This window comes from Pholcus phalangioides, unplaced genomic scaffold (assembly GCF_987345545.1).
Source record: "Pholcus phalangioides strain wild (caught in Gottingen) unplaced genomic scaffold, Ppha-v1.0 ptg000009l_1, whole genome shotgun sequence".
In the NCBI taxonomy this organism is placed as follows: domain Eukaryota; kingdom Metazoa; phylum Arthropoda; class Arachnida; order Araneae; family Pholcidae; genus Pholcus; species Pholcus phalangioides.
The window spans coordinates 3,250,925-3,274,142 of record NW_028301602.1 but is presented as its reverse complement, the minus strand read 5'-3'; the positions used below and the strand labels follow the sequence as shown (position 1 = coordinate 3,274,142).

Below are 23,218 nucleotides of genomic sequence, written 5' to 3'. Positions count from 1 at the left end.
ATAGAGAAGTATATTAAAACATTGCTCAAGTGGAGTATTAATTTACACTGTTTTGTGTTGGTCAGGATCGGGTCTTAGGCCACGGGTCATGTCACTAGAGGTATTTTATCATTTTTTTGTTGCATCGCGCTGTCATTTTATGAGCACGAGAACTGATTGGACGAGGACACCTTTTGAAGACTAGTAAAATGAAATCCAACTATTATCACTCAAATTTCAAGCTACAACAAAAAAATTGAGCGCTATACAGCAGTTTGAAGGCTAATATAGCTCCCTTCTTCAGTGAAAAAATGGTCTGATATAGCACAGACCACTCGCTAGAAGAAAAAACTCGTGGTCATATTTTTAAGTGTATCTCACACAACCTTTTTAGCCCATGGTCCCCTTTGGTCCATTTCTTCTTCTCGTGGCCCCGCGTCTTATCTAGGGCACCGTACCCTCATCCAGTAATGATACCCTTTCTACTTACTAAATTTAATTTAATCTTAACCAACTTTATAATGACCAAAAATTTTATGAGATCGGTCTCTGGAACCCCTAGGCCATGCAGAGATCCAGAACCCAACAGCCGAATTATATGGAAAAAATTGGCCTGTCCCGTAAAATATTGGGCGATCAAACGAGCGTACATAATAAATCACCCATCTCAACACATCACCCTGGATCTGCTCCTGCCCAGGACGTTGAGTGAGCTTCCTCCTTGTAGGTGTTCTATGCATGACCGTCTTTAGCATCATAGGTCCCTGGGCGAAGTGATGTTTTAGTGTTCAATATTTAGTTGGAAGTACCAGCTTAAAAATTTGCATACGTACTTGCACTTGAAAATCACAGTACCAGATCTCAACATGTAGTTCCCCCTATGAACATACGAACCCATGACATGAAACCTATGAATCCTATTTCTTCGCAGCTCTCTGTGACCACCTTCACCATATTCCGTGGCTCCTCTCATCTGATTTTCACCCGTGCCCATGGACCACAAGGGGGTCATGGCCCCAAGTTCAAAACAACTGTCATAAAAGGCCGAAACTCGTCAGATTATTTTCCACTAAAGGTACCAACCATATTAGCCTTGAAACGGCTGCTTGGTGATCATTTTTTTTTGTATTTGGAGTGATATCGTTTGAGGACTCTTGGAGCTTCAAGGCGAATTCCAAAACCTCAATGAGAAAACGTGCCTTAAACGTGCTCCATAGTTTCTAAATTCTAAAACACAACATATTATATATATTTCACTTTATTTTACGATTTCTTTTTTCTCATGATGATAATTTAACAATAATTAACGTTACGATGTAAACTAAAAAAAATTACAAAAATGTCCAATTAATTTATTATGGGGAGAAGCTCAGGATTTCAAAACTCCAGTAAAATTAATTCTATTCCACATCACGAGCAACTGAGGAATGAATTTCAATGAGAAAACACGAGCGAGATCTGGATAATCCGATTAAGGATCCGACTCGCTTATCTCTTCCCCCCTCCCTTCTCCGGTAAATCAATTTTTAGTTTTGGCCAACCTGGAAAACGTTGTTGTGGTAAATCTAAATTTATTCTAGAATAATGATCATGATGCGATTCATGCCTTTGAGAAATCCCGTTAGTTTAATGAGGTATTCCTCGGTATATAATGCAATAAATTCAACGAGATGCGATCAGAATGTTGATTGGATATAACTTGAATAATAGTTCAAGTTATTTTGGGCTGGGAAAATCCTTAATTTCATGGATATTGCGTATTCATTTCATAATGTATTGTCCTGATGACTCTTAACAACGTTATTTAATTAATTAGCGCTTTTTGATTGAGAATTGAGTGTGTAGCCTATTTTGTGATCATTTTCTATATTTTAAGTATGCGTATCGACTATCTAGGAGAGCTATTCCCTAAGTGTGTGTGTGCACATTTTATAACGGGGTTGTGGCTCCGAAATATTTTGAAGGGAAAATCGAGTTTATATACAATCAAATATATGTAAATTCAAGTGGAACAGCTTGGAAAAATTGTTGGAATAGTATAGAGATAGACTCTAGAACAGTGATTCTCGCCCTTGAGGCATCAACAAATGGCCTCCTTGTGGTCCTGGGATATTCCAAAGGAGGGGGGGGGGCACGGGTGAAAATCATGAAGAGGGATGCCATGATGGGTGTTTTAGGGAGCCCACAGACAGCCGTGGGAAAAAATTCAGGTGTGAAGAAATAAAGCTTTGAATTTAAATCCAATATAATGAAAAAAAAAGTTGATTATATTTTCAGAATCCGGCAGAATCACCTGTAAGGGTGTGAGCATAGTGCATTCGTATTTCCGATTCTGGAAACTCGTGTCATCTCCGATTGGTTAGAAAAGCCAAATTTCAACTTTTTTTTTTTTAGCTTGAAATTTTAGCTTAACCAATCGGAGACGACGGAGCTTTCCAGAATCGGAAATATGGGTACACTATGTTCACATCCCAAGACCAGACAGTGCCGTTATAACGCCTGGACCCGCCTGGCCTGGAGGCACCTCATGATAGTGAGAGCTAGTTTCAATTTTCGAGAGTAAGAATGTAAATTGTCAGACGAGTATTTCTAGCCAGGTAGGGCCCTCAGAAAAATCCCTTTGCCTAGAGGACCACGATCTTACGACAGCCTCGGAATCAAGGTTATCTTAACGCATAGGCTTCTCTGGGAATAGCGTGGAGGGCCTCGTGTTCATATGGGGCCCACATTATGAGATCTAGTACAATGTTTTTTAAGAATGAGTATGCGAATATCGAAGCTGAATATTAGCTAAATATGGTGCTACTGAACCTATGTTTTTGCCGGGGGTCCATGACGATGAAAGGTCTTGCATAGAACCAGGACATAGACCGGTCTTATTAATGAAACTTTTGTTCACCATGTAAAGAAAGTACCAATGTAAGTAATTTTCATTCAGGTCCCAAAGCTGACGTTACACCGACGTTTAACTACTGAGTAAGGGTGCCACGAAATATTTGAAATTCTATTCCGAATTCCCCAACGAACGTAAAAAAGTTAGGAATCTGTAAATTTTTTTCCAATTTGAATCTTGTTAGTAACATGATTCAAGTTTGAAACGCGGTGACAAAAATGGGTAATTGAATAATTATTTTCAGACGGAAAATAATGTAAAATATGCCAAACTTTCTTCATTAGGAAATTCCCTATAAAACTTGTAATACAAAAGACACGCATATTTACGCATTATATGACATTATCGCATCCCCGCCATCAAACGGATTTCTATGCATAAGGTTGTTTTCCTACAAAAACACACAAATCCCACTCGAAAAATGTCGGATTTGTATTGTGAGAGAGGATCGATATCTTCTCAAACAAACAAAAGAACAATACGAGAAAAAAGACGTTCATAGAATGATGTCAGGGATGAGCAATGGAAGTCCGCCATTTTATTGCATTATTTCCTTGTTGTTCGTGGCCCCTAAACATTCATCGATTATAATTGTTGCTAAAAAAATCCCCAGAAATTTTACCGTATACTAACACGGCCTTGACCAAAGGCGAAAAATAGATCTGATCTGTATAACTAGAACTTTGTAAAAGAAAATAAGAAATGAAGACGGATGAGTTTGATATGAGGAACACTCGCGAACCTCATAGATCATCCACGAGTATGGACGTCGTGTTAAATGCGAATGCTTAGACATTTTTACGAATTCCCACCAGGGATGAGCGCATTCGGGCAGGGGGGAGCATATTAAGAAATTTTTTAAGGGCTTGCCTTTGTAGGCGCTTTGTAAAGCGATGACTGATGAGCTTATAATATTTACTAATCGCAAAAAAAAAACATTTTCGACTGCAATTTTTGTGTGAATGAATAAATGGAAATATATTCAGGTTAAGGTTGTGTGTGGATAGAAATCTTGACTTTGGCCTTTTCTTCTCTCCCCGCTCCCTCAAGGGCAATGAGGAACAAAAATCGGAAACTTTAGCTAATTTGTCCTTTACTTTGTTGACAGATCTGGAGGCGTGGCCGTCAAGGGCGGAGCTTTGTGAGATTTCAAGAAAAGACCGCTCCACGACGTCAGGTGGAGAGTGAGTCTCTTCCAGGAATCATGACATCGTTCGCTCTCTTTTCCTCCTGAAACCCAGTGTTTTTCGGAAGGTGGTCCGTGGTCCACCAAGGAGTCCCCGGAGGGGGGGGGGGGGCTTTTCGTGAGAAGTCTCTGAGGCGTATATGGGACCTGTTTCAAAGTATAGTGTAAATTTTGCAATGAAAATTTTAGTATTTTTGATTTTACTGGACTTAGACCAGGGTGGCCTCTGGCCGATATCGTACCGGGGTGGGGGGGGGGGGGGGGATGTTGATGAAATCGTTCAAGAAGATGTGGTAAAAGCTATGGGTTTATTATTGAATTATTCCTATGCAAACCTAATCTATTACATCATCCTCTAATAATAATTCTATGGGTTGGGTTGAGTTGGGGGCAATGGAACAAATGGAACAAAACGTTTTGGAAACTGGGTTTCTCATTCTGAACCCATGTTCCATCGAGCTCTTAGCGCCCCATGTGCAATCCCCGGGGGCAAAATGAATCAGTAAATTTGAAACTAAATTCTTAAAAAGCGGCCTTCGGAGGCTCCTCCGTAGAAATTATAGACTTGAAAGGACTCCGTGATAGAGTCAATAAAGGTTGTGGAACTCTGCTCAGTTATGATTACTTAGTAACTCAGAAGTTAGTTTGAGGGGCCATGGGGAAAAAAATAATAGAGGAGCGTTATACGGTAGGTTAAGGATCACAGAGACTTTTAGAAAAAAAAAAAAACAGATGCGAAATATAATTAAGAAAAGTGACTACTTTTAGAATTTAAATTTACCCGTAGAACTTCCCACAACATGGAGGCTGACAGGTATTTGGCGAGGGTTTGATTTCCATATGGTAAAAGGGGAGTTTTTGCCCTGGGCTCCGAAATATAAACATATATCTATATATATAAAATTGATTTTCTGTCTGTGTGTGTGTGTGTGTGTGTGTATGTATGTCAAATGGGACCCGACTTAAACGATAGGCTACTTTAAAATTTCGTCAGAGCAGGGCAAATGCCCCAATTGGGCAAAAAACTGTCGAGCAACAATGGTTTTTGGGCCTCAACAATCACTTTCCGAACGTTTACTTTGGTTACCGTGGTTCCCTAGCAATGCGTTTAAGACGTGTATATGCCTTTACAACGGTTTGTCACTTCTTTAATTCTGTTAGTATATGCATATGTATAATAGTTTATGCCTTTATAATGGTTTGATACATTTTCAATCCTGCCAGTAACGAGGCTTTTGAATAGACGTCATAATCATCATCAGCATCGCTTTGAGGGTCAAGAAAAAGGTGATCCTCATAGAAATCAGTGTTAAAATTGCCGATTTCACTGTAGAAATGCTGAAATTTTGTGGAGTTTTTTGTCACATCAATAATTTTAAAAATTGTATTGAATTCTAGATTTCTGAAATATTGAGTTCGATTAGAGGTATACGAAGCCCGGGAGATTAAATATTAAGTAATTAGCCGGACCTACTTTTGAGTTGGACATTCATGCCATAACATTGATTTCAACTTTGTATTTAAATCTTCTCAAGCATGAAAATTAATGTCGCCGTATTGTCTTTTGATATTCAACTGCATAAATTCATAGTTTAAATTAGGATGTTTTAAAATTAATTATTGGCCCGTAAAGTACATCGAAGAAATTCTACAGCTTTAATTAAGCATTTTTGGAAGCTGAAACAGGCAGAAATAGCTAACTTGAAGTTCGGGAGGGGGATAGAAATACCTAGCGCCCCTTAAAAAAAGGGGGAAAAATATTCGTTTCTATGTCTCTTTAAATCTAGATTTGTTTATTTCATGAAGTCGCGCAGGAAGTCGCCATATTGGTTAACTTAGACACGGTTTACATGTCCCTCAAAGAAAGAGGGAGATATCACGTGATCCAAACAGCCTCATTGAAGAAAACCCGGGCAGCGCCGGGTATTATAGCTAGTATTAACTAAATTCCTTTAACTCTAGTCGGGGAACCCTATAATTCCTATTTTTCCCAGGAACCTCCCTCTTTGTGGAAGTCGGACCCTTTATCTAGCATTAGAATCCGCACATCCAACCTCACTTATACCATTTTTCATAAATTAATTCAGAAATCAATTTAGTAAGTAGAAATGAAATGGTTTTGTACCTGGATGTGAGGGGCTTCAGTTAAAAGAAGGGACTACTGGAAAAAAATATAGATATATGTTACTGCAAAAGCACGAAGAGCTGGCCAATTCGCCGAGTTTTGGCCAAAGTCCGAACTGCAGAAATGATTCAGAGTTTGGCCTGCCATTTCGAGAAGTGGCCGGAGATCCTTAGCAAATCTCGATGTGCTGATGTAAGACGGCCTTGTAGGAGCCAAATATATATATTTTAATCGCCAACGGGTTATACATGTCTATATATTACAGCAGCTGCACGGGATTATTTTCACATCTCCATGTGACGAGAGGAGAAAAAGTGAAATTTGAGAGAAAAACCACAAGAATTAATTATATAAACTACCAAACTTTTCTGCCAAAGTTTGGAGAAAAAATTAATTACCCCATCATGACTACGATTTTATGGGTTGCCATAAGTAACGTGGGCATAATTATCACGAAAAATTACGGTAACTTGACGATCCCGAATCATGTCTTTTGTTATCGGGCTTTGGCCATGATCACCGGCCACTTCACGGAACTGGCCGGTCAATATCCGAAATTCAGACATTAGCCGGGTCAATATTTAACGAAATTTGAGAAGTGGTCGGCCCCGTTTCGAATTGGGCCAATATCGGGCTTTGGCAGTAGCATATATATGATCCTAAAGGGGGGGGGCGATTAAGAAACAGTGTAACAAACAAATACAGATTCAAAAAAAAATGTCACCGATAATCAAATCGCGTAAAAATATGTTATCATTCAATGTAGAAAATTATCGATTATAAGTAAATCTCGATACACAATGAATTGATAAAATTCCGCAGCCCCTTGGAATATAAGAGAATTCCCCCCCCCCCCCCCATATTTCATAAAAAAAACATTATTAGTTTGCGGCATTAATTGAATACCCGACTATTAGCGGAATAACAGTTGTTTTTTGGGGTAAGAAACTATTTGTAAATAAAAATAAATAACAATAATTTCAGATGATGCATTGATAATTAGGTGTTCGGAAACCAGTTATTTTCAGACTATATAATTACTTTGCATAAAAAGATCGTTAATCTACGACGAATTACATCATTATTAATGTTGTCGTACCAGTTACGATTTGCGGCGCAGAAAAGGAGAAAAAAATGTTATTGACGATTCCATGCGCATTCGACGACGCTAATTATATTGCTATCGTCATACCATTGCGCTTGAAATATTCATAGATTTGATTTCATTTAAAAAATTCGTCTTAGAATCTAAAATAGAGGGGAAAACAAACATTTCTTACTTTCCTCTAAGGTCAAACTCGGTTATAACGACAACTCGGCTATAATGTCAATAATTGGTAGTCTTGACCGATTCCTACAGAGCAGGCATCTTTAATCCGTTGCTCGCGAGCGCCATGGTGCTCTTAGAAGGACCCATACTGCTCGATGCTCGTGCCCGATTTCGTGCTCGCGAGCACTTGATCAACGTCCCGATTAAACACCTTTGTACAAATTGCATTAAAAGATTAAAATCGTATTGATTTCAGGCGTACATGTGTCTAACTTGCCGCAAAGGTGCTTTTTTTTTTATGATGGATACTGACAGTGCTGGCAACTAGGAAAAGGTTGAAGACCCTTACTATAAAGAATAATGTTAATTAGCGTTGCTTATAACGACGATGATATAGCAACCTCCGATATAACAACACTTTATGGCGCTTTCCTAAGAAATTCCTTGAATTAGTACTCGGCACATTCAGGTAAAGAAACGTCCCGTTTTTTAATGGAGCTTTATAATTTGCAATCTTTACTTTAATCAGGGATGGAGATAATTTATATATAGAGATTTATAAATTACATTTTAGAGAAAATGACTAAATTTAAAGCTCGCATATATTTCTCAATTTTTTCAATGTGTCATTTTTCAAGCTTTTTTTCCATTGTGAAATACATTTCAATTTACTAAAGATTTGTTGGAGCACTGAATTTTTCACCATGTGTCATTTATAAGCAATATTTGGCAACTTCGGTGACCATCGGCAAGAATTTTTTTTGTAGGCGATGTGGTGTCTCTTATTTATGTTTCACTTTTTTTTCCCGCTAAAATGTGGCCAAATTTTAACGGTTCAATATCTCACTGAGATGTGAAGCGGGGCGTGTCTTGTCTTCAAAGATCATTCTAATCATGACGAAATAACAATTTCGTGCGATAAAAATTTCTCGTAACTAAAAAAGTTCTTAAAAATTACAACCTCAGTTGTAATGACGTCTCGGTTATGATGAATTAAAACTTGCGTCACGGCAAGTTGTAGTTATTGATTTGTACTTCTATTTATGCTTTGAAGTGGTTCTTTTATAAATGTGCGAAAATTTCTACTAAACTATTTTGGGGAATCACAGATGTACCATGAATTAGGCAAGGGAGTCATGGTAGACATAGAGAATAAAATATACACTATAATACGGGTTCTCAAACTGTGCGCCACGGTGACTTGGTGTGCCACCAACCTTTGTTAAGGATTCTTTTCTAAACGATCCTTTGCTTCTCTATCTCCGAGGAGCCGTGGATAAGAGTTGATTAGAGAAAGAGGCTCCGTGGATGAAAAAAGTTTGAGAACCCCTGCAGTATAAAATAGAAAAATCTAAGGTTGAACCCTAACCAGAATTGGCAAGGGAGTCGCTGTAGACAAAGAGAACAAAATGTACACTATAATACGGGGTGGGGATGACAGCAAGCTTCACGAAGCTTGAGAAGATCAAATTAATAATCATTGATATTAGTTCTATCATTTTCATTTTAAAATAGCGTTTCTCGACCTATGGTCCGTTCACCGACTTGATAATTTAATTTTAACTGAATGAAAATTATTCAGTTGTTATAATTGATATTACCGTCATACATGTTCAAAGTAAAAATTATACTTTCATACTTAGGTTAACCATACTTTATCCAGGAAAATTCAGATCCTAAGTAGGCCTACTGAAAGTTCGGTGCCAAGTAATTTAATTTGAAACAAATTAGCTAATTACCGCTAAAATGGCTGAAAGGGGGGGGGGGAATAAAGAGATTTCTACGAAAATCGCTGTGAGCAAAAATGCGACGAAAAAAACATTCAAATCACTAGATGTTCATATTTAATTGAGGCAAAATACGGGAAACTGTGATCTTTAAATACGGAAAGTCACCAATAATTGTCATCAAAAACGTTGCCATAAGTTGGCAAAATCCACAATGTATTCAAAATCAAAGAAAAATTGAAGAAAAAACCAATACGTTTACAAATATGTGAGATGAATATTTGTTCCATAGCCATAATTATAAGTTATGAAAACGCTGTTTTTTATTCACGATTTTAGCAAACATTACAAATTCAAATGGGCTTTTGAAGTTGGAATTGGCCATATAGGACAAGTGTACAAAAAAAATTCGGGAAAACAAAAAAAATAGAGAAATGTCCCGTAATACGGGACCAAAGTGGTCCGCCGAATTATAAACGACATTTCTCTGGTCCTTGGGTTCAGAAATGTTGAGAAACGCTGCGCTAAAATATCGAACCATTTCACTTCAGCCATCGTCGTCGTCGTCGATACCAAGATAGCGTCTATTTAGTATAATAAACAATTATGATATCTGTATCTCGTAACGATATCGCCCAGGGATACCGACCGACGAGATGATCATTTTCATTGTTGCAAGTGGGCAACATCGGGGCGTCACCACAATTCAACGATGACGAACAGCTCATAGAATATAATAATAGTAATAACAATCCTCCCTTGTAATCCTCGCTAACGAAATCACGTCCGTGCGACGAGAACGTATATTCTAGAAAAAAAATACAAAATAAAGACCCTTCGGTAATTTTGAGCTGGCTTTTAAAAAATTAACAACATAATAAAACCGTAATGGCTAAGAAAAATGCATTGGTCAATTCTTCTCTTCCCCCAATGTAAAAACTAGAGCACTTTTAATGAAACGCGGGGCTCTCTAGTACGCCATTATCACCTCATAGATATACACGTACGTACTAGAGAGCAAGAGGTGGAGGGAGCCTGCCTAGCTCTCTTTTTGTGGCTCTTGTTAAGAGTTCAACCATCTCACTCATGGTGTCAAATTATCTTTCTCTCTCTCTCTAGTTTTTAGAAGGGTGGTGGAAGGGAGCCCTTTATAATTATAAACCTCGAAAAAGGGCGGCTTCACCAGAAATGATGGTTCTTTTGGCCGCTGTTCCGACATGTGAGAGAGATACCGGAGTGGATGGAGGTAGGTAGAAGAAGAGGCGATTGGTGAGACGAGGCCTTCACCAATTTTGCAATTCCGGGCCCAATATTAATCGCTGCACACACCGTCACTCTCTATGTCCACAGAAAAAGAAGTCTACCCCCCCCCCCCCTCATTGTGTGCATTTTTTTGCTTTTTTTTTTCTCATGGTGACGTGAATTCATCAAAGATAGTGCTTTGAGCAACCGACCGTGGTGATCTATCCAAAGGGCCGGGAACGAACCTATGCTACGATGATCAAATAAATTGTGCTAAAATTATGATAGCATTTCATGAAAATTAATGCGACTAGAAGACCCTTCGTATACGTATATGATTGTGTGTATTACGTATGGGTCGGATGATTTTGAGGGGGGGGGGGGATATACGTAACATTGTTTCAGTTCGGATTCCGTAACATGATACACAGTAACCAAAAAAAAATTTTTTTTCTTTCAGTCTAAGAATAATTAATGGGAAGATTCGTGATTGATCCAACATAATTATCAGAGAAACGAGAATTATTTTTCTGATATTACTAAAAATTTCCGGCTTATATATAATACGCTTTTGACTTTTATAATAGGCTATGTGTTTGAAGCGGACGTATTTTAAGCGAACACAGTTGACTTCAGTATAGATAAGTGTTTCCTCAACATTTTTTTAGCCTATGGCCTTTTTTGGACCATATTTTATTCTCATGGCCTCCTACTTGCATTCAGGAGAAGGATCCTTTTCCATTTATTACAGTGATTCTTAAACGTTTTGCCCAGAATGGGGTAGAGCAGCGTTTTTCAACATATGGTCCGCGGATTAGAGATGGTCCTCGACGATGACCAGAATACAGAATATCACTAGTTGTAGCCAAAAAACAGTGCAAGTTAGGATAAATTTGCTAATTATTGCAGAAAATGGTGAAATAAAAGACTTGAAAACTGCAGTAAAAAAAATTCGTTTTGACTTGGTGTCGGAATTTCATTAAGGAAAATACGGGAAGCAGGGATCTTGCATACGACGAAATACTGGACGTCGTCTATTGTCACCAAAAAACGTTGTTATAAGTTCGCAAAATCAACAATTGTTGTTAAAATTAAAATGGTTAGTAAATGAAGGACTGGAAATCGCTGTGAACTGAAATGTGGTTCTAATATAAATTATATTTTGATAAAAATGAATGTAAGGTGTAGAAATTAATTTCATTCACGACTTCAGAAAGCATTACAAATTCAAATAAGCTTCGTTGAAAAAAACGGGACAACTGCATAAATGCCGTTCCAAAAGTCCTGTAAAATACGGGAGACCATGTTGTAAGTTTGTGGTCCGTCGAATTGTTTGGCATTCACTGGTTCTTCTATTCAGAAAGGCTGAGAAACGCTTGTCTGGAAAATCATTTCAACGTACTGAACGGGCACTTATCAATACACCAACTATTCGCGTAGAGGTTAACCTGGTAGAGGTTGGCGACTCCCCTGGGGGCCGCAACGCACACTTTGGGAACACTTTTTTAAATTCATAATGAACAGAAAGTTTATAAACGAGATCGATTTCTGGAATCCTGGGTCAGGCACAGATGTTAGAGGAGGGTGGGGATGATTCTCCCTCCGAAGAGCCGAATTATAAATAGGTCCGTGTAAAATACGGGACTCTTCTCTTAATTATTCCTGGAGAGAGGAAAGAAGTTATGGGTTATCGCGATGAATTGAAACCAAATTATTAAATTTGTGGATGTAACAGAGTCAAACCTGTCGACGGTCAATCCTAGTACAGCCCTGCATTATTCCGTATTTCCGCTGATGTAAGCATTCAAATACGTCCCCCCCCCCCCTTTCAAGATAAGTAAAAAGATGTTATAAGTGATACGTAAAGATGATATATATATGTCTTATCTCAAGACAATAACAATGAGGATTAGAAGCACAGCAGGTGTGTGTGTCCGCTGCGAAACGTTTCCCTGTTCACTTGCTTCAAACACGTTCGCTCTCACCAATAACATAATCGATATATGCATAGACAATCGATTTATCGATAAACTTCAAATAAATACTAAAATTTAATGAATAACGAGTTTTGTAACGATATCTTGTTTATGATATCAATTTTTTGTTCTACCAAATCATCCACGTTGGTTTTGTTCAAATAATCTTGAAATCATCATCTTATCTCAAGACAAATTGAGATTATTTCTCTCTCTCTCCTCTGTTATCGTATAGTATACATCAGGATATCCATCACCCACTAAAGCGGCATCAATTTCAATTAGACTTCGTCTTTGACTAGAATTATTATTATGAAAGAAGAAAAAAGAGAAGAGAAAGAAGTCAAGAGAGAAACAACCGCAGTCAATCAAACAGCTTTATAAGCAAGCGACGAAGTCAAATCTTAGTAATTACGGACTAGCCTGACACTGGAAATTACAGCATGTGCCCTGTAATAAACGTATTTTGTTGCTTGTAAGTTTCACCTTAATTACGTTTAACACCCTTCTTTTTACATTTCAACTGGTCATCAGCCCTGCAAAGGAAAGGACTCTTCTTTCATTCCGGTCCGTGTATAACCTCGAGCGAAGAAGTGTCCTCAACAGTACAACATTGCCTCGGGTGTGCCTAAAGGTGGTGGATGGTAACATCTGCGGTCTTGGATCTTCGGGAAATTTTCTGGCAGGCCGGAGAGGACTGACCAAGGATGGATTATGCGTGCGAGCAATTAGGCCTTACAAGGCCTAAGGAAGCGGCAGTAGTAGTAGCATAAAAAAATGTATATTTGATTCTTCTATTATACTTCTCTAACCTACCTGTTTCTTTTTCTTGCAATTGCCCTACGGCTTTCCAATGTTAGTAGACGGGATCGACATCGTGGACGGAATCGCAATTAAATGCCGAATTCGATGTTGACACCGAGGGAGAATCTCGGCATCTGTATTAAATATTTCATTCGTCCTAGAATAGTATGAACAGAGAAAAGCCTAAATACTCTCTTTTCTCTTCTCTACCTTAGGATGTAATACGTCAAGACGTAATAAATAAGTTTTTCTTCTCTCTATCCAAAAGCACAAACGAACGCTATAGTGAAATTTTTCCAAACAAGACTTGTATGTTGTTGCTCGAGGTGTGGCTCCTCTTTTTTATTCTTTTACCTCCGAGGGCGGAGGGTGACAATTTGCCGAGGGTATTTTCGAATTACCGATTCACCCGAAGATAATATCGTAAATTACGGGTAATTGTCAATGGACTTGGCGAGAGAGGGGGAGGTGGAGGGATTTCCTCTGCGTTGCGAGTAAAGTTACGACCTGATTGATAATACTTGTAATTATTTATCGATATATGACGCCTCTTAATGCACGATATTCATCGTCGATTTTGGGCATGTATTGTGTAAAAACCACTGGGAAGTTAGAAGGCAAAGACATGGCTGCACCCTCTTTAAGGTGCAACTTTATCCGAGCACGGTGGTCAGTGCTCTTTTTTTTTTTGAGGACTTTACTGTCCAGGTATTGCTTAACACAAAGGTATTCAACCTTTAGGAGAGTGCGGGGCATTTCATTGGTTTCGAAACGTGCCGCGGACCAATTGAGTCATGTGGAAATGTGCATCGAATCACTCAAGTAATCTGAAAGTGTGTCGCGTGCGGCTTGAAGAGTATGGAAATGTGCCAAGAACCATTAAATTAATGTATAAAAAGCCGTGGGCCGCTTTTAAGTGGACTGCATATACTTCGCGGTCCACTTAAGTAATATGTAAGTGTACTGCGAGACACGCAAGTGATTTGAGAGGGTGCCATGGGCACCTCGAGTGATCTGGAAATGTGCTGCCAGTCGCTCAAGTAATCTGCAAATGTACCACAAGCCACTAAAGTGAACTGGAGGTGTGCCGCAAAACTTTCAGGCGATTTGGAAATGTAATTGGGGGCGTTTAAAGTGATCTAGATAAGTGCCGTCGGTAGCTTAAATGATCTGGAAGTATGCTGGGAGCCACTTCAGTGATTTGATGATCTTTTGTGGGCCACTTCAGTGATTTGGTAATTTGTCGTAGGCCCCATCAGATGATTCCGAGGGCCACGTTTGTCTCGCGGGCCATGAGTCGAGCATGTATGGCTTAGCGCGTCTATAAATCCAAGTGTTTTTAAGTTTCGGCGAGCACCTTTGTGGTTCGTGTTAAAATCCAAAGACATTTAAAGAGATGTCTATGGAGGGGAGAATGATTATGTGGCCCGTTAATAGCTGTTTCATCAGCAATTATCTTTTAGAATTATTATTTTTTAAATTATGATCGAAGGTAAGTGGGTAAGGAAGGTTCTTTCATTGCAAAAAAAAAAGGAATCTTCGAATACCATTAGACTCAGGTTGGTTATCTTCAATTTCCATCACGTAAATTTGCCACCAAAAAAAAGTAGTATGATGAATTATGACCCGTCTGAAATTTATGGCTCGTCGAAGAAAATGACCCTCTGGCAACGAGGGAGGTGGAAGGGCCAAAATATTCGCGGTTAATGAGGGAGAGGGAAAGGAAAAAAAAAGTCCTTCGATTCTCGTATCATGAGCCTCGGCACGTGTATTAATGCAATTTATTTTCATTTTTTTACAATTAAATAGACTTGCCACTTCTCGCTGTTGTGAAAATTGCATTCGTGTAAAAGAAAAATACCTCAACAGATATCCTTGTAGATACTTTAATTACGCAATGGATTTCAGTGCACAAACAATTTTTATCTCTTCGCACCCGATCTAGTTTTTCTTTTCTTATCAAGGTATTTTAAATATGCCGAACTGGTTACCGTCCTGTTATATTCGATTTTGGTCATTTTATGCATATTAGAGGTTTCCAAATTCATTAGTCCTCTAAGCACGTGAACTAACTGCATCGCTCACTGAAGCTTGTGCATGATTTTGTGCTCGTCGGGTCTTGATGAACACTCGAACCCATGCTGTTGAAGCTGCATTCAAATTAAGCTGGTTTTGATCCAAGCGTATGGGGAAAATTTTCATATGGGTCTATCTTTCATCTGACGCTGAGTGCATTAGTTGAACAGCGTTCGTTACTCGGAAGTCCCTCCTAAAGAAAACAAGCTCTTATATCAGTGATTAGGCTATAGATTTTTTGTAGCACCACTCTCCAGCAATAAGGATGGTTCCTGAATGTTATCTCTTGGGTACAGTCGATCCCTCTTATAACGTTTCCATTTAGAACGTTTTTCCGCTTAATACGACTTATTTTCGAGGTCCCAAATCAAAGTAATTCTCATTAAAATTTCCTGTTTGAAGGATTTCCCCGCCTACAACGTTTTTTATGACGGTTTTTTTTTTTTGAAAAACGGTATAAGCGGCATTCACTGAATTTAGTTATATCTGTGTTAGCAGAACTTATAAGCTATCTAAAAGCGGTAATGCCGAAATCTATCGAATTCGGAGTGATGGGGGGGGGGGGGCTTCCAGCAATCGTAAGGGCCGTTGTAACAATGAAGTATGTATAGTTTTTCTTGATGTCGAATCCACCTCATTATAGGACCACAAAAGTTTAATGCTAAAAAATTCCAAAATATGAAAATGCATATGAAATATCCGGGCTCTACTGATTACAAATGGGTACACCATGCCGTTCAGTCAAAGGGCGTCGTAAGATATGTTTCAGATAAAATTATATATTGTATATAAAACGTAATAATATAGGGTTGAAATTCCAAATCAATGTGCCCTGATCGTTTAGGGTGCTACCGAAATGCCTCTAGATTAAGCAGTGCGAGATATTGGTTATTCTAATCTCATTCCCAAGGATACAGCGAAAAGTTTTGAAACCCTGCTCTTGAAAATTATACGAGCTTTTTATTAATGGTATTAATGACAAGCTGATATTTTTAAAATTAAACCTGCAGCTCCTAAAAAAAAAAATTGCACCATTTTCATTGCAATTATACTGACGACTACTACCATATTTCTTTATCATTCTAACCTGATCCGGGAGAAATGAGTGATATCTCCCACTTTAAGGAATATTATTTCATGAGAAACCTAGTTTAAAAGATACAGTTCTATTACTTTTTTCATGATTGGTTTTTATTAGATGCTAGACCAAAAAAACCAATTTCATATACTTTTTGAATGAGCAGAAATAGAAATTTTCATATCAAAATCTATCATCATAACGAAGCATTGAATTGCTTTGTATTGTGGTCGATCTCTGTAGCTGGATCTATCGGTCCCAATATGCAAGAATGATTAAATGAAAGAAATTCAAAAACTTCTTTCAAAACTTTTCTTCCAGTCAACCAGGTGAGCCTGTATTACACTTGTGATGCGTACAAGTGTAACAGTACGTACCACAAGTGAGTTTATTGTAGCTACTTGATCCTACCGTGAAGAAGAATAACGTCACGGACAGTGCCTGTTTCTCGCACGTGCAAACGGGGCACGTGACCATGGCCCAAAAATTTTCAGGACCTCAAAATTGGCTGCCTGATGTATTTTAGGTAAAGCCCACAGACTCTCTTATCCTGCACACGCCTATCCCCCAAAAAAGGCTACACACACACACATGTATATGGGGGGGGGGGGGAGCTATTCATATGTTTGTCCATAAAAATTTGTTTTCCCAAAGCCCGAGCTTATGGCGAACAGGTCCTAGTCACAGACTGTATTCTTCCTTTTCCGAATTCGAACCTAAAATAAAACACTATGTTTTGTGCTGATATTCAAATGATGAATGCTAACTTTGGCGTAACAGACAGTTATAATGTCTTTCTTTGACGTCCGCTCTTTAACTTTTGCCCCATAAACCGAGATAATGGCATTATAAAATCATGTGGGTTGTCCATATTATAAAAATATTACATTTATATATATTTCTAAATAAATTCTTTAAAGAAAGGTTTATCTGCTGGTATTTGATGTGTTGTGCAATGTAGAAACGAAGAGATGGATTTTCAAGAGAATGTTGATCTTGAAGATTTACAAGATGGATCGGATGAACATCCACACACACACACGCAGTGATAGATACGATCAATATTATATTTGGTTGGATAAAAAAATCGGCCGCATATAGTTGCGTTCGCTTCTTGGAATCGAACCACACGCGGCTGCGGTCTGGTCTAAAAATCGTCAGATATAATCTCGGACCTGCAAAGAAGGCGCTACCTCGCGGTGCCTTTCTGTATTTTATTTTATTTTCCACGTGTTGTGTAAAACCCGGGCGCTGTTTCGGTGGTAATGCGCATCTCTGGTGCCTGATAATGCACACGGAGTTTGCCTATCGCATTATCGGATAAACTGGCCGGACATGAGTTGGATGTGATAATTTCCTCATGTATTATGCAACGGCCAGAGATCGTTATCTCCTAAGAGAGGAGGAAAAAAAAAATGGAAGACTCCAGGCGTCTTGTTAGGTATTTTCTGTGTATGCTTCTACCTACCTACTTACCTACCAACCTGCCTATCTCATTTATCTTTGTGTTGTGCCTCCCTCTCAACCACCGCCACCAGAAACACGCCGATATGTTGTGTGTGTGCGCTTGCCTTCTCCTCACCTCCACAAAACCCATGAAGATGGAACTTTATTCGAATCACGCCCAACTATCAAGAGTGCATGCCCAAAATTTGGCATCGGGTATTTCGCCTGACTCAGGGCAAAGGAGTAGGAAACATGGTGGGGCGAAGAGAAAGAGAAAAAGACTCTGATTGGTTTTATTGATGAGTTTGGTGTGTGTGTGCACATGCGTGTGTTTCTTCTATCTGGCTCAGGGTGAGATTGAATGACTCGCAACTAAAAATGTTTCTTTTGTCATTTTTATTCCACGTTTTGGCAAATCAGAGAAGGCACGACAACGTGAATGAGAATTCGTTCTTACCACGATCACTTTATGGCAGTGTTTCTCAAAGTGAGCGTCGCCAACCTTCAACCGTAGGGGGTGTCGTGACGAACTGGAAATGTGTGCCTATTTATGCTTTGAAATGGTTCCTTTTGTGAATGCCCAATATCTACTAACCCTGCGTTTCTAAACATTTCTGAAAACAAGGAACAGTAAAATGTCAAACTATTTGACGGACCACACTTGTGCCCCATATTACGGGACATACCAGTAATTTTCGTGGTCCCCTTTTTCCAAAGATACTTATTTCAATTTGTAATAATTACTAAATTCGTAAAAATACACAGCGTTTTCATAGTGTAAATTATATTATAATTATGACAAATTATAGATATTCATATTACATATTAGTCTTGTTTAACGTTTTTTCCGCCATTTTTCAGCATTTTTAATTACGATAGGTGATTGTGCCTACTTTTGGCAATGCTTTTTGATGGCGATTAGCAATGTCCGGTATTTTACGGATTATTAGTTTAGATCTTAATTTACTCCATTTTTCTCAATAAAATATGGTCATTAGAATTTTATTTTCGTGGAATAGATACTGTAATTATACGATATTATCTTCGGGTGAATCGGTAATTCGAAATAGGTACTGTAATATTAACTGCAATTTGTAACAGCTCTTTTTTTTCCACACTTTTCAGCAATTGCAGCAGCAATTGGCATTTAAAGCAATAAATTGAAATTTCTGGCAAAATTTAATTATATCCCGTACCTAAGATGGTAATTTCCTGCATTCTCCTCGATGCATGGTAAACCTAAGTATTAAGGTATAATTTCATTTAAACCTATGTGGATATTACTAATATCAATTAAAACGAGTGAATAATTTTAACACTCTTCCGCGAACCATAGTTTGAGAAACGTTGTACTTAAATATTCTGGAAGTCGCAGGTGAACCACGAATAGGGCAAGGGAGCCGCGAGTGACAAGGGTTTGAGAACCACTGCTTAATATGGATTCGGGTGGCACATTTGAATCGTTGCATGTACTTATCATTAATGATTAAAGCTTATCATTAATGACATGCATGCGTGAACCGGTATTCGATCTCGGACCTGTTGAACTGCAAATTTTGATTCGTAATTCAAAACGGGGATGTGTGAATTGTTTTGAGATTTCTTGAGTTTGCGCGTGTGTGTAAAATACAAGTGAAGGCCACCTCTGTGATAAAGATCGGCTCTTTTAGCTCAGAAATTGTCTCCATATTTTATAGTCCACCTCTACTTAAAAGCGGTTTTCTGAAGTTGGAAGGGTTGAGAGTTGGCTTCTTAGAGAGGTTTCATTGTATTTGTAATGGGTACGTCAAGATTTTTTGGATTTTATGTAATCGATTCTATATGGTAAATATCACCATCGAACTAATTAAAGCTTGCTTTTACCAATAAAGAGCAGTCCAGGATAAACCAACTATCGGCAATAGCAATCCTTCCCCTCGTGCAGAAGCAAGAAAATTAAACTCTGAATTTAATAGAATTCTAGTAACCTCTATGCAGAGCCTGTTTCTCACGTGGGGAGACAGGGAACACGCCAATTTTCGGGGCCCCATTTGGATGCCAAAATTGACACTTTTCGAAAATTTAATTTTTGTTACTAAAATATTATAAAATATTTTCAGCTTTTACCCCTGTGTAAGCCTCTGCATTAAATAATGCTATATATAAAGGGCCCCCAAAACATGTTGTTTGCCTAGGCTCAAGGCCCGGATTTATGAAGAACAGACTCTGCCTCCAGGTGATATCCAAATACTCTTTCGAATACTCTCAGGGCCGATATGAGTTTTAAAACGATATCATACCTGTTTGACGAAACAAGTTTGTGTGCGAAAATCCTTATTACTAATTTTGAACAATGAAATGTGAAAATTATGTTAATGGTACGTTTGAAGAAAGTTACTGAACATATAATTCCAGGTGAAAGCAGATGACCAATAGTATAACTAGAAGCAATAATGTTTTTCCTCTTAAAACTGGAAATAAATGTATTTTGTTTAAAACGCTCATTTATAATGTGAATGTTTGTCAGTTCGGGAAATTAATGTTATGGCATTTGTTTCCTTTCAGGAGCATCCACGTCTTGGGGGAACTCCACTGGCAATGTTGGCAGCGCAATGCAACAAGCTTGCGAGCAAGAGTCCTCCACCTCTAGCAGATGCAGCCGTCGGTAAAGGTTTCCACCCTTGGAAAAAGGGCACCCAGCCAGCATCGTCTTCGCCGGGCACGTCTCCACATCCCCTGTCCAGCCAACGAGTGACGACACTGGCCAACAGCGGCGCACCATCCTTGAACTATCAGAGGCCCGCAGTAACATCGGCATGTAGCTCGGGAACCTACGGAGGAGAGAATCTGTTTTATCCGGGTTCGGCTCCACCTCAAGCTGACGCGGGACAACAAATTCTCGGAAAAGTGCACGGCGATACCTCTCATCTAGGAAGCATGTATTCTAGGGTCAGCGTTGCGACGCACCCTTACGAGAGCTGGCCTTTCAATATGAACGTAGCCGGAGCGCCCCACGCCACCATCAAGACCGAAGTATCTTCGGTGAACACGCTGAATTCGACGTCGTGGTGGGACATGCACACCGCCAGCAGCGCCGGATCTTGGCTGGACATGTCCGGTGCCACGACTGGACTGCATTCTCAGCTACCTGGAAACTACCCGACGTCGGATTACGCGTTGGGTCCGAGTCTAGCCGCCTCGAACACGGCGCACCTACTATCCTCCGGACAGCACCTGCTCCAGGACACGTACAAGTCTATGCTCCCGTCGGCTCAGGGTGTCGGCCCATCCGTCGGCTCACCGTTCGGACTCAGCCAACCCTCGTTACCTCAGATGCCTTCGCCCAGGTCACAGCGTCGCTACAGCGGCAGGGCGACGTGCGACTGCCCGAACTGTCAGGAAGCCGAGAGACTCGGTCCCGCGGGTGCCCACCTTAGGAAAAAGAACATTCACAGTTGCCACATACCGGGATGCGGTAAAGTCTACGGCAAGACCTCGCATTTGAAAGCCCACTTGCGCTGGCACACGGGCGAGAGGCCGTTCGTCTGCAACTGGCTGTTCTGCGGCAAGCGCTTCACGAGGTCCGACGAGCTTCAGCGGCATCTCAGGACCCACACGGGCGAGAAGAGATTCGCCTGCCCGATATGCAACAAGCGCTTCATGAGGTCGGATCACCTCAGCAAGCATGTCAAGACCCACAATGGAGGCGGGGGCGACAAGAAAGGTTCCAGCAGCGGCAGTTGCAGCGATTCCGAGAACAGTCAGAGCGAACCTCCGAACGTGAACTCTCCAGCGTCCGTAGGTACACCTCCGTTAGGACCTCCTCAGACTGCTGGTCACTTAGGTCCCGAACCAAACAGTGTCGTAGTAGCCAAGTAATATATACATAAAAATATACAAACTTATATATATATCGCTCCACCACCCCCTTTTTTTCGTTAATAATTATAGGTCCGAGCTTTTTATTTCTTTTCTGACAGCCATAATGACTTTTTTCCTTGACGACGACCACGACGTATCTTCGTGACATTTTCTCAGTGCGTTGCCAAATTTCAAAAGATGATGATATATAACATTACCTCTCTGTATTTTCATCCAGCTTCTGCCCTCCATCGAGTATTCGAGTCATCACACACACAATTTCTCCCAGTGTGAAAATATCCCAATTTTTGTTTCCTCCCTCATCCCAAAGCCATTGATAGAATGGAGTTTTTACCGTTCCGCCAGTTCAATTTAAAGACATGCTGTCATGATGACGTACGTGTGTGTGTGCATATTATTATTTCAATTCAAAAGAGAGACAAAAGTGTGCCGTGTAGGGCCATCACGATGTGGCAGCCTGTTTCTTGTGCAAACCGTCTGTAAAGTTAATTAACAAATGGACCTCTTGCAAAAAAAACTGTAAAATTATGGGAATGTGCAGTCGATGATCGACTGATCGTTTTTTTTCCTTATCATTGATGTGCGATTCGTGTACATAGAGTATGTATAACCGAAGGCCGATCATTGTCATACATATTTCCATGCGGTAAAACAAAATGTCTAAATGCGTATAAGCGTACTATATGTTTAGATGTAAACGAGATGTTGTTAAAATCCGATTTATTATTTCAATAATTAGGCATAATTGAACACATTAAATGAGTATTTTTATGAAATGTAAAAATCAGCCATGACATCAATGAAATAGGTATTTCTTTCTGTTCCCTGCGAAAATATTAATCTTCATTTAAAATTTTTTTATGTCCTCTTTGGTCAGTATGCGCACGATATGTTTGATTTCCTGCTACAAAAACCAATCCAGTATCTTTCATTTTTTTTACCGCAATTGTGTGTATCATTTGCCGCATTGATCCGCGTATGGCCTGGCAGTGAAATTTGTAACGTATACTCGTATAAAAACATGTGAATAAAATGTTCAAGACAAAAATTACTCTGCTATTTGGATCTGATCTTATTTTTGTACTATCTATAATACCCGGCGCTGCCCGGGTTTTCTTCGATTCGGGGAGGATTGAAAAAGTGACAAACCATTGTGAAGGCATATCAATGTCTGAAACGCATTGTTAGGGAGCTACGTTATAGTGAGGGAGGGAGTGACTATATATATGTTAGGGAGTGATAGTTGAGACTTAGAAACCATTGTTGCCAGACTGTTTTTTGCCATTTGAGACATTTGCCCAGCTCTAAAGAACTTTCAAAGTAGCCTATCGTTCAAGTCGGGTCCCGTTTGGTATAGTATATGCAAAATTTGAACATCAGAGAATGGGAATATTCTCTTGGATGTAAAAATTGGAGAATAATCGAGACGATTCATTTTTCTTTTAAATAATTTAAATTTTTTTACTAATTTTGTTCATATTATGAAATATAAATCGGTTTTCATTGACTGAAACATTTACAACAAAACAGTTTTTGATATAATCATCCCCATGAC

At 39.3% G+C, this 23,218-nt stretch overlaps 1 protein-coding gene across 5 annotated transcripts in view; it reads left to right on the top strand.

The window, feature by feature from the left end:
• The window catches only part of LOC149081630 (transcription factor Sp9-like), a 99,592-nt gene extending 76,878 nt beyond the window's left edge, over nucleotides 1-22,714 (top strand). For all 5 annotated transcript variants that reach the window (XM_089237043.1, XM_089237044.1, XM_089237046.1 and 2 more), the window contains one exon: nucleotides 20,347-22,714. In XM_089237043.1, the coding sequence (XP_089093169.1) occupies nucleotides 20,347-21,660 (1,314 nt within the window). In that variant the 3' untranslated portion in view covers nucleotides 21,661-22,714. The remainder of the gene's footprint in view (nucleotides 1-20,346) is intronic.
• Nucleotides 22,715-23,218: the final 504 nt, after the last annotated feature.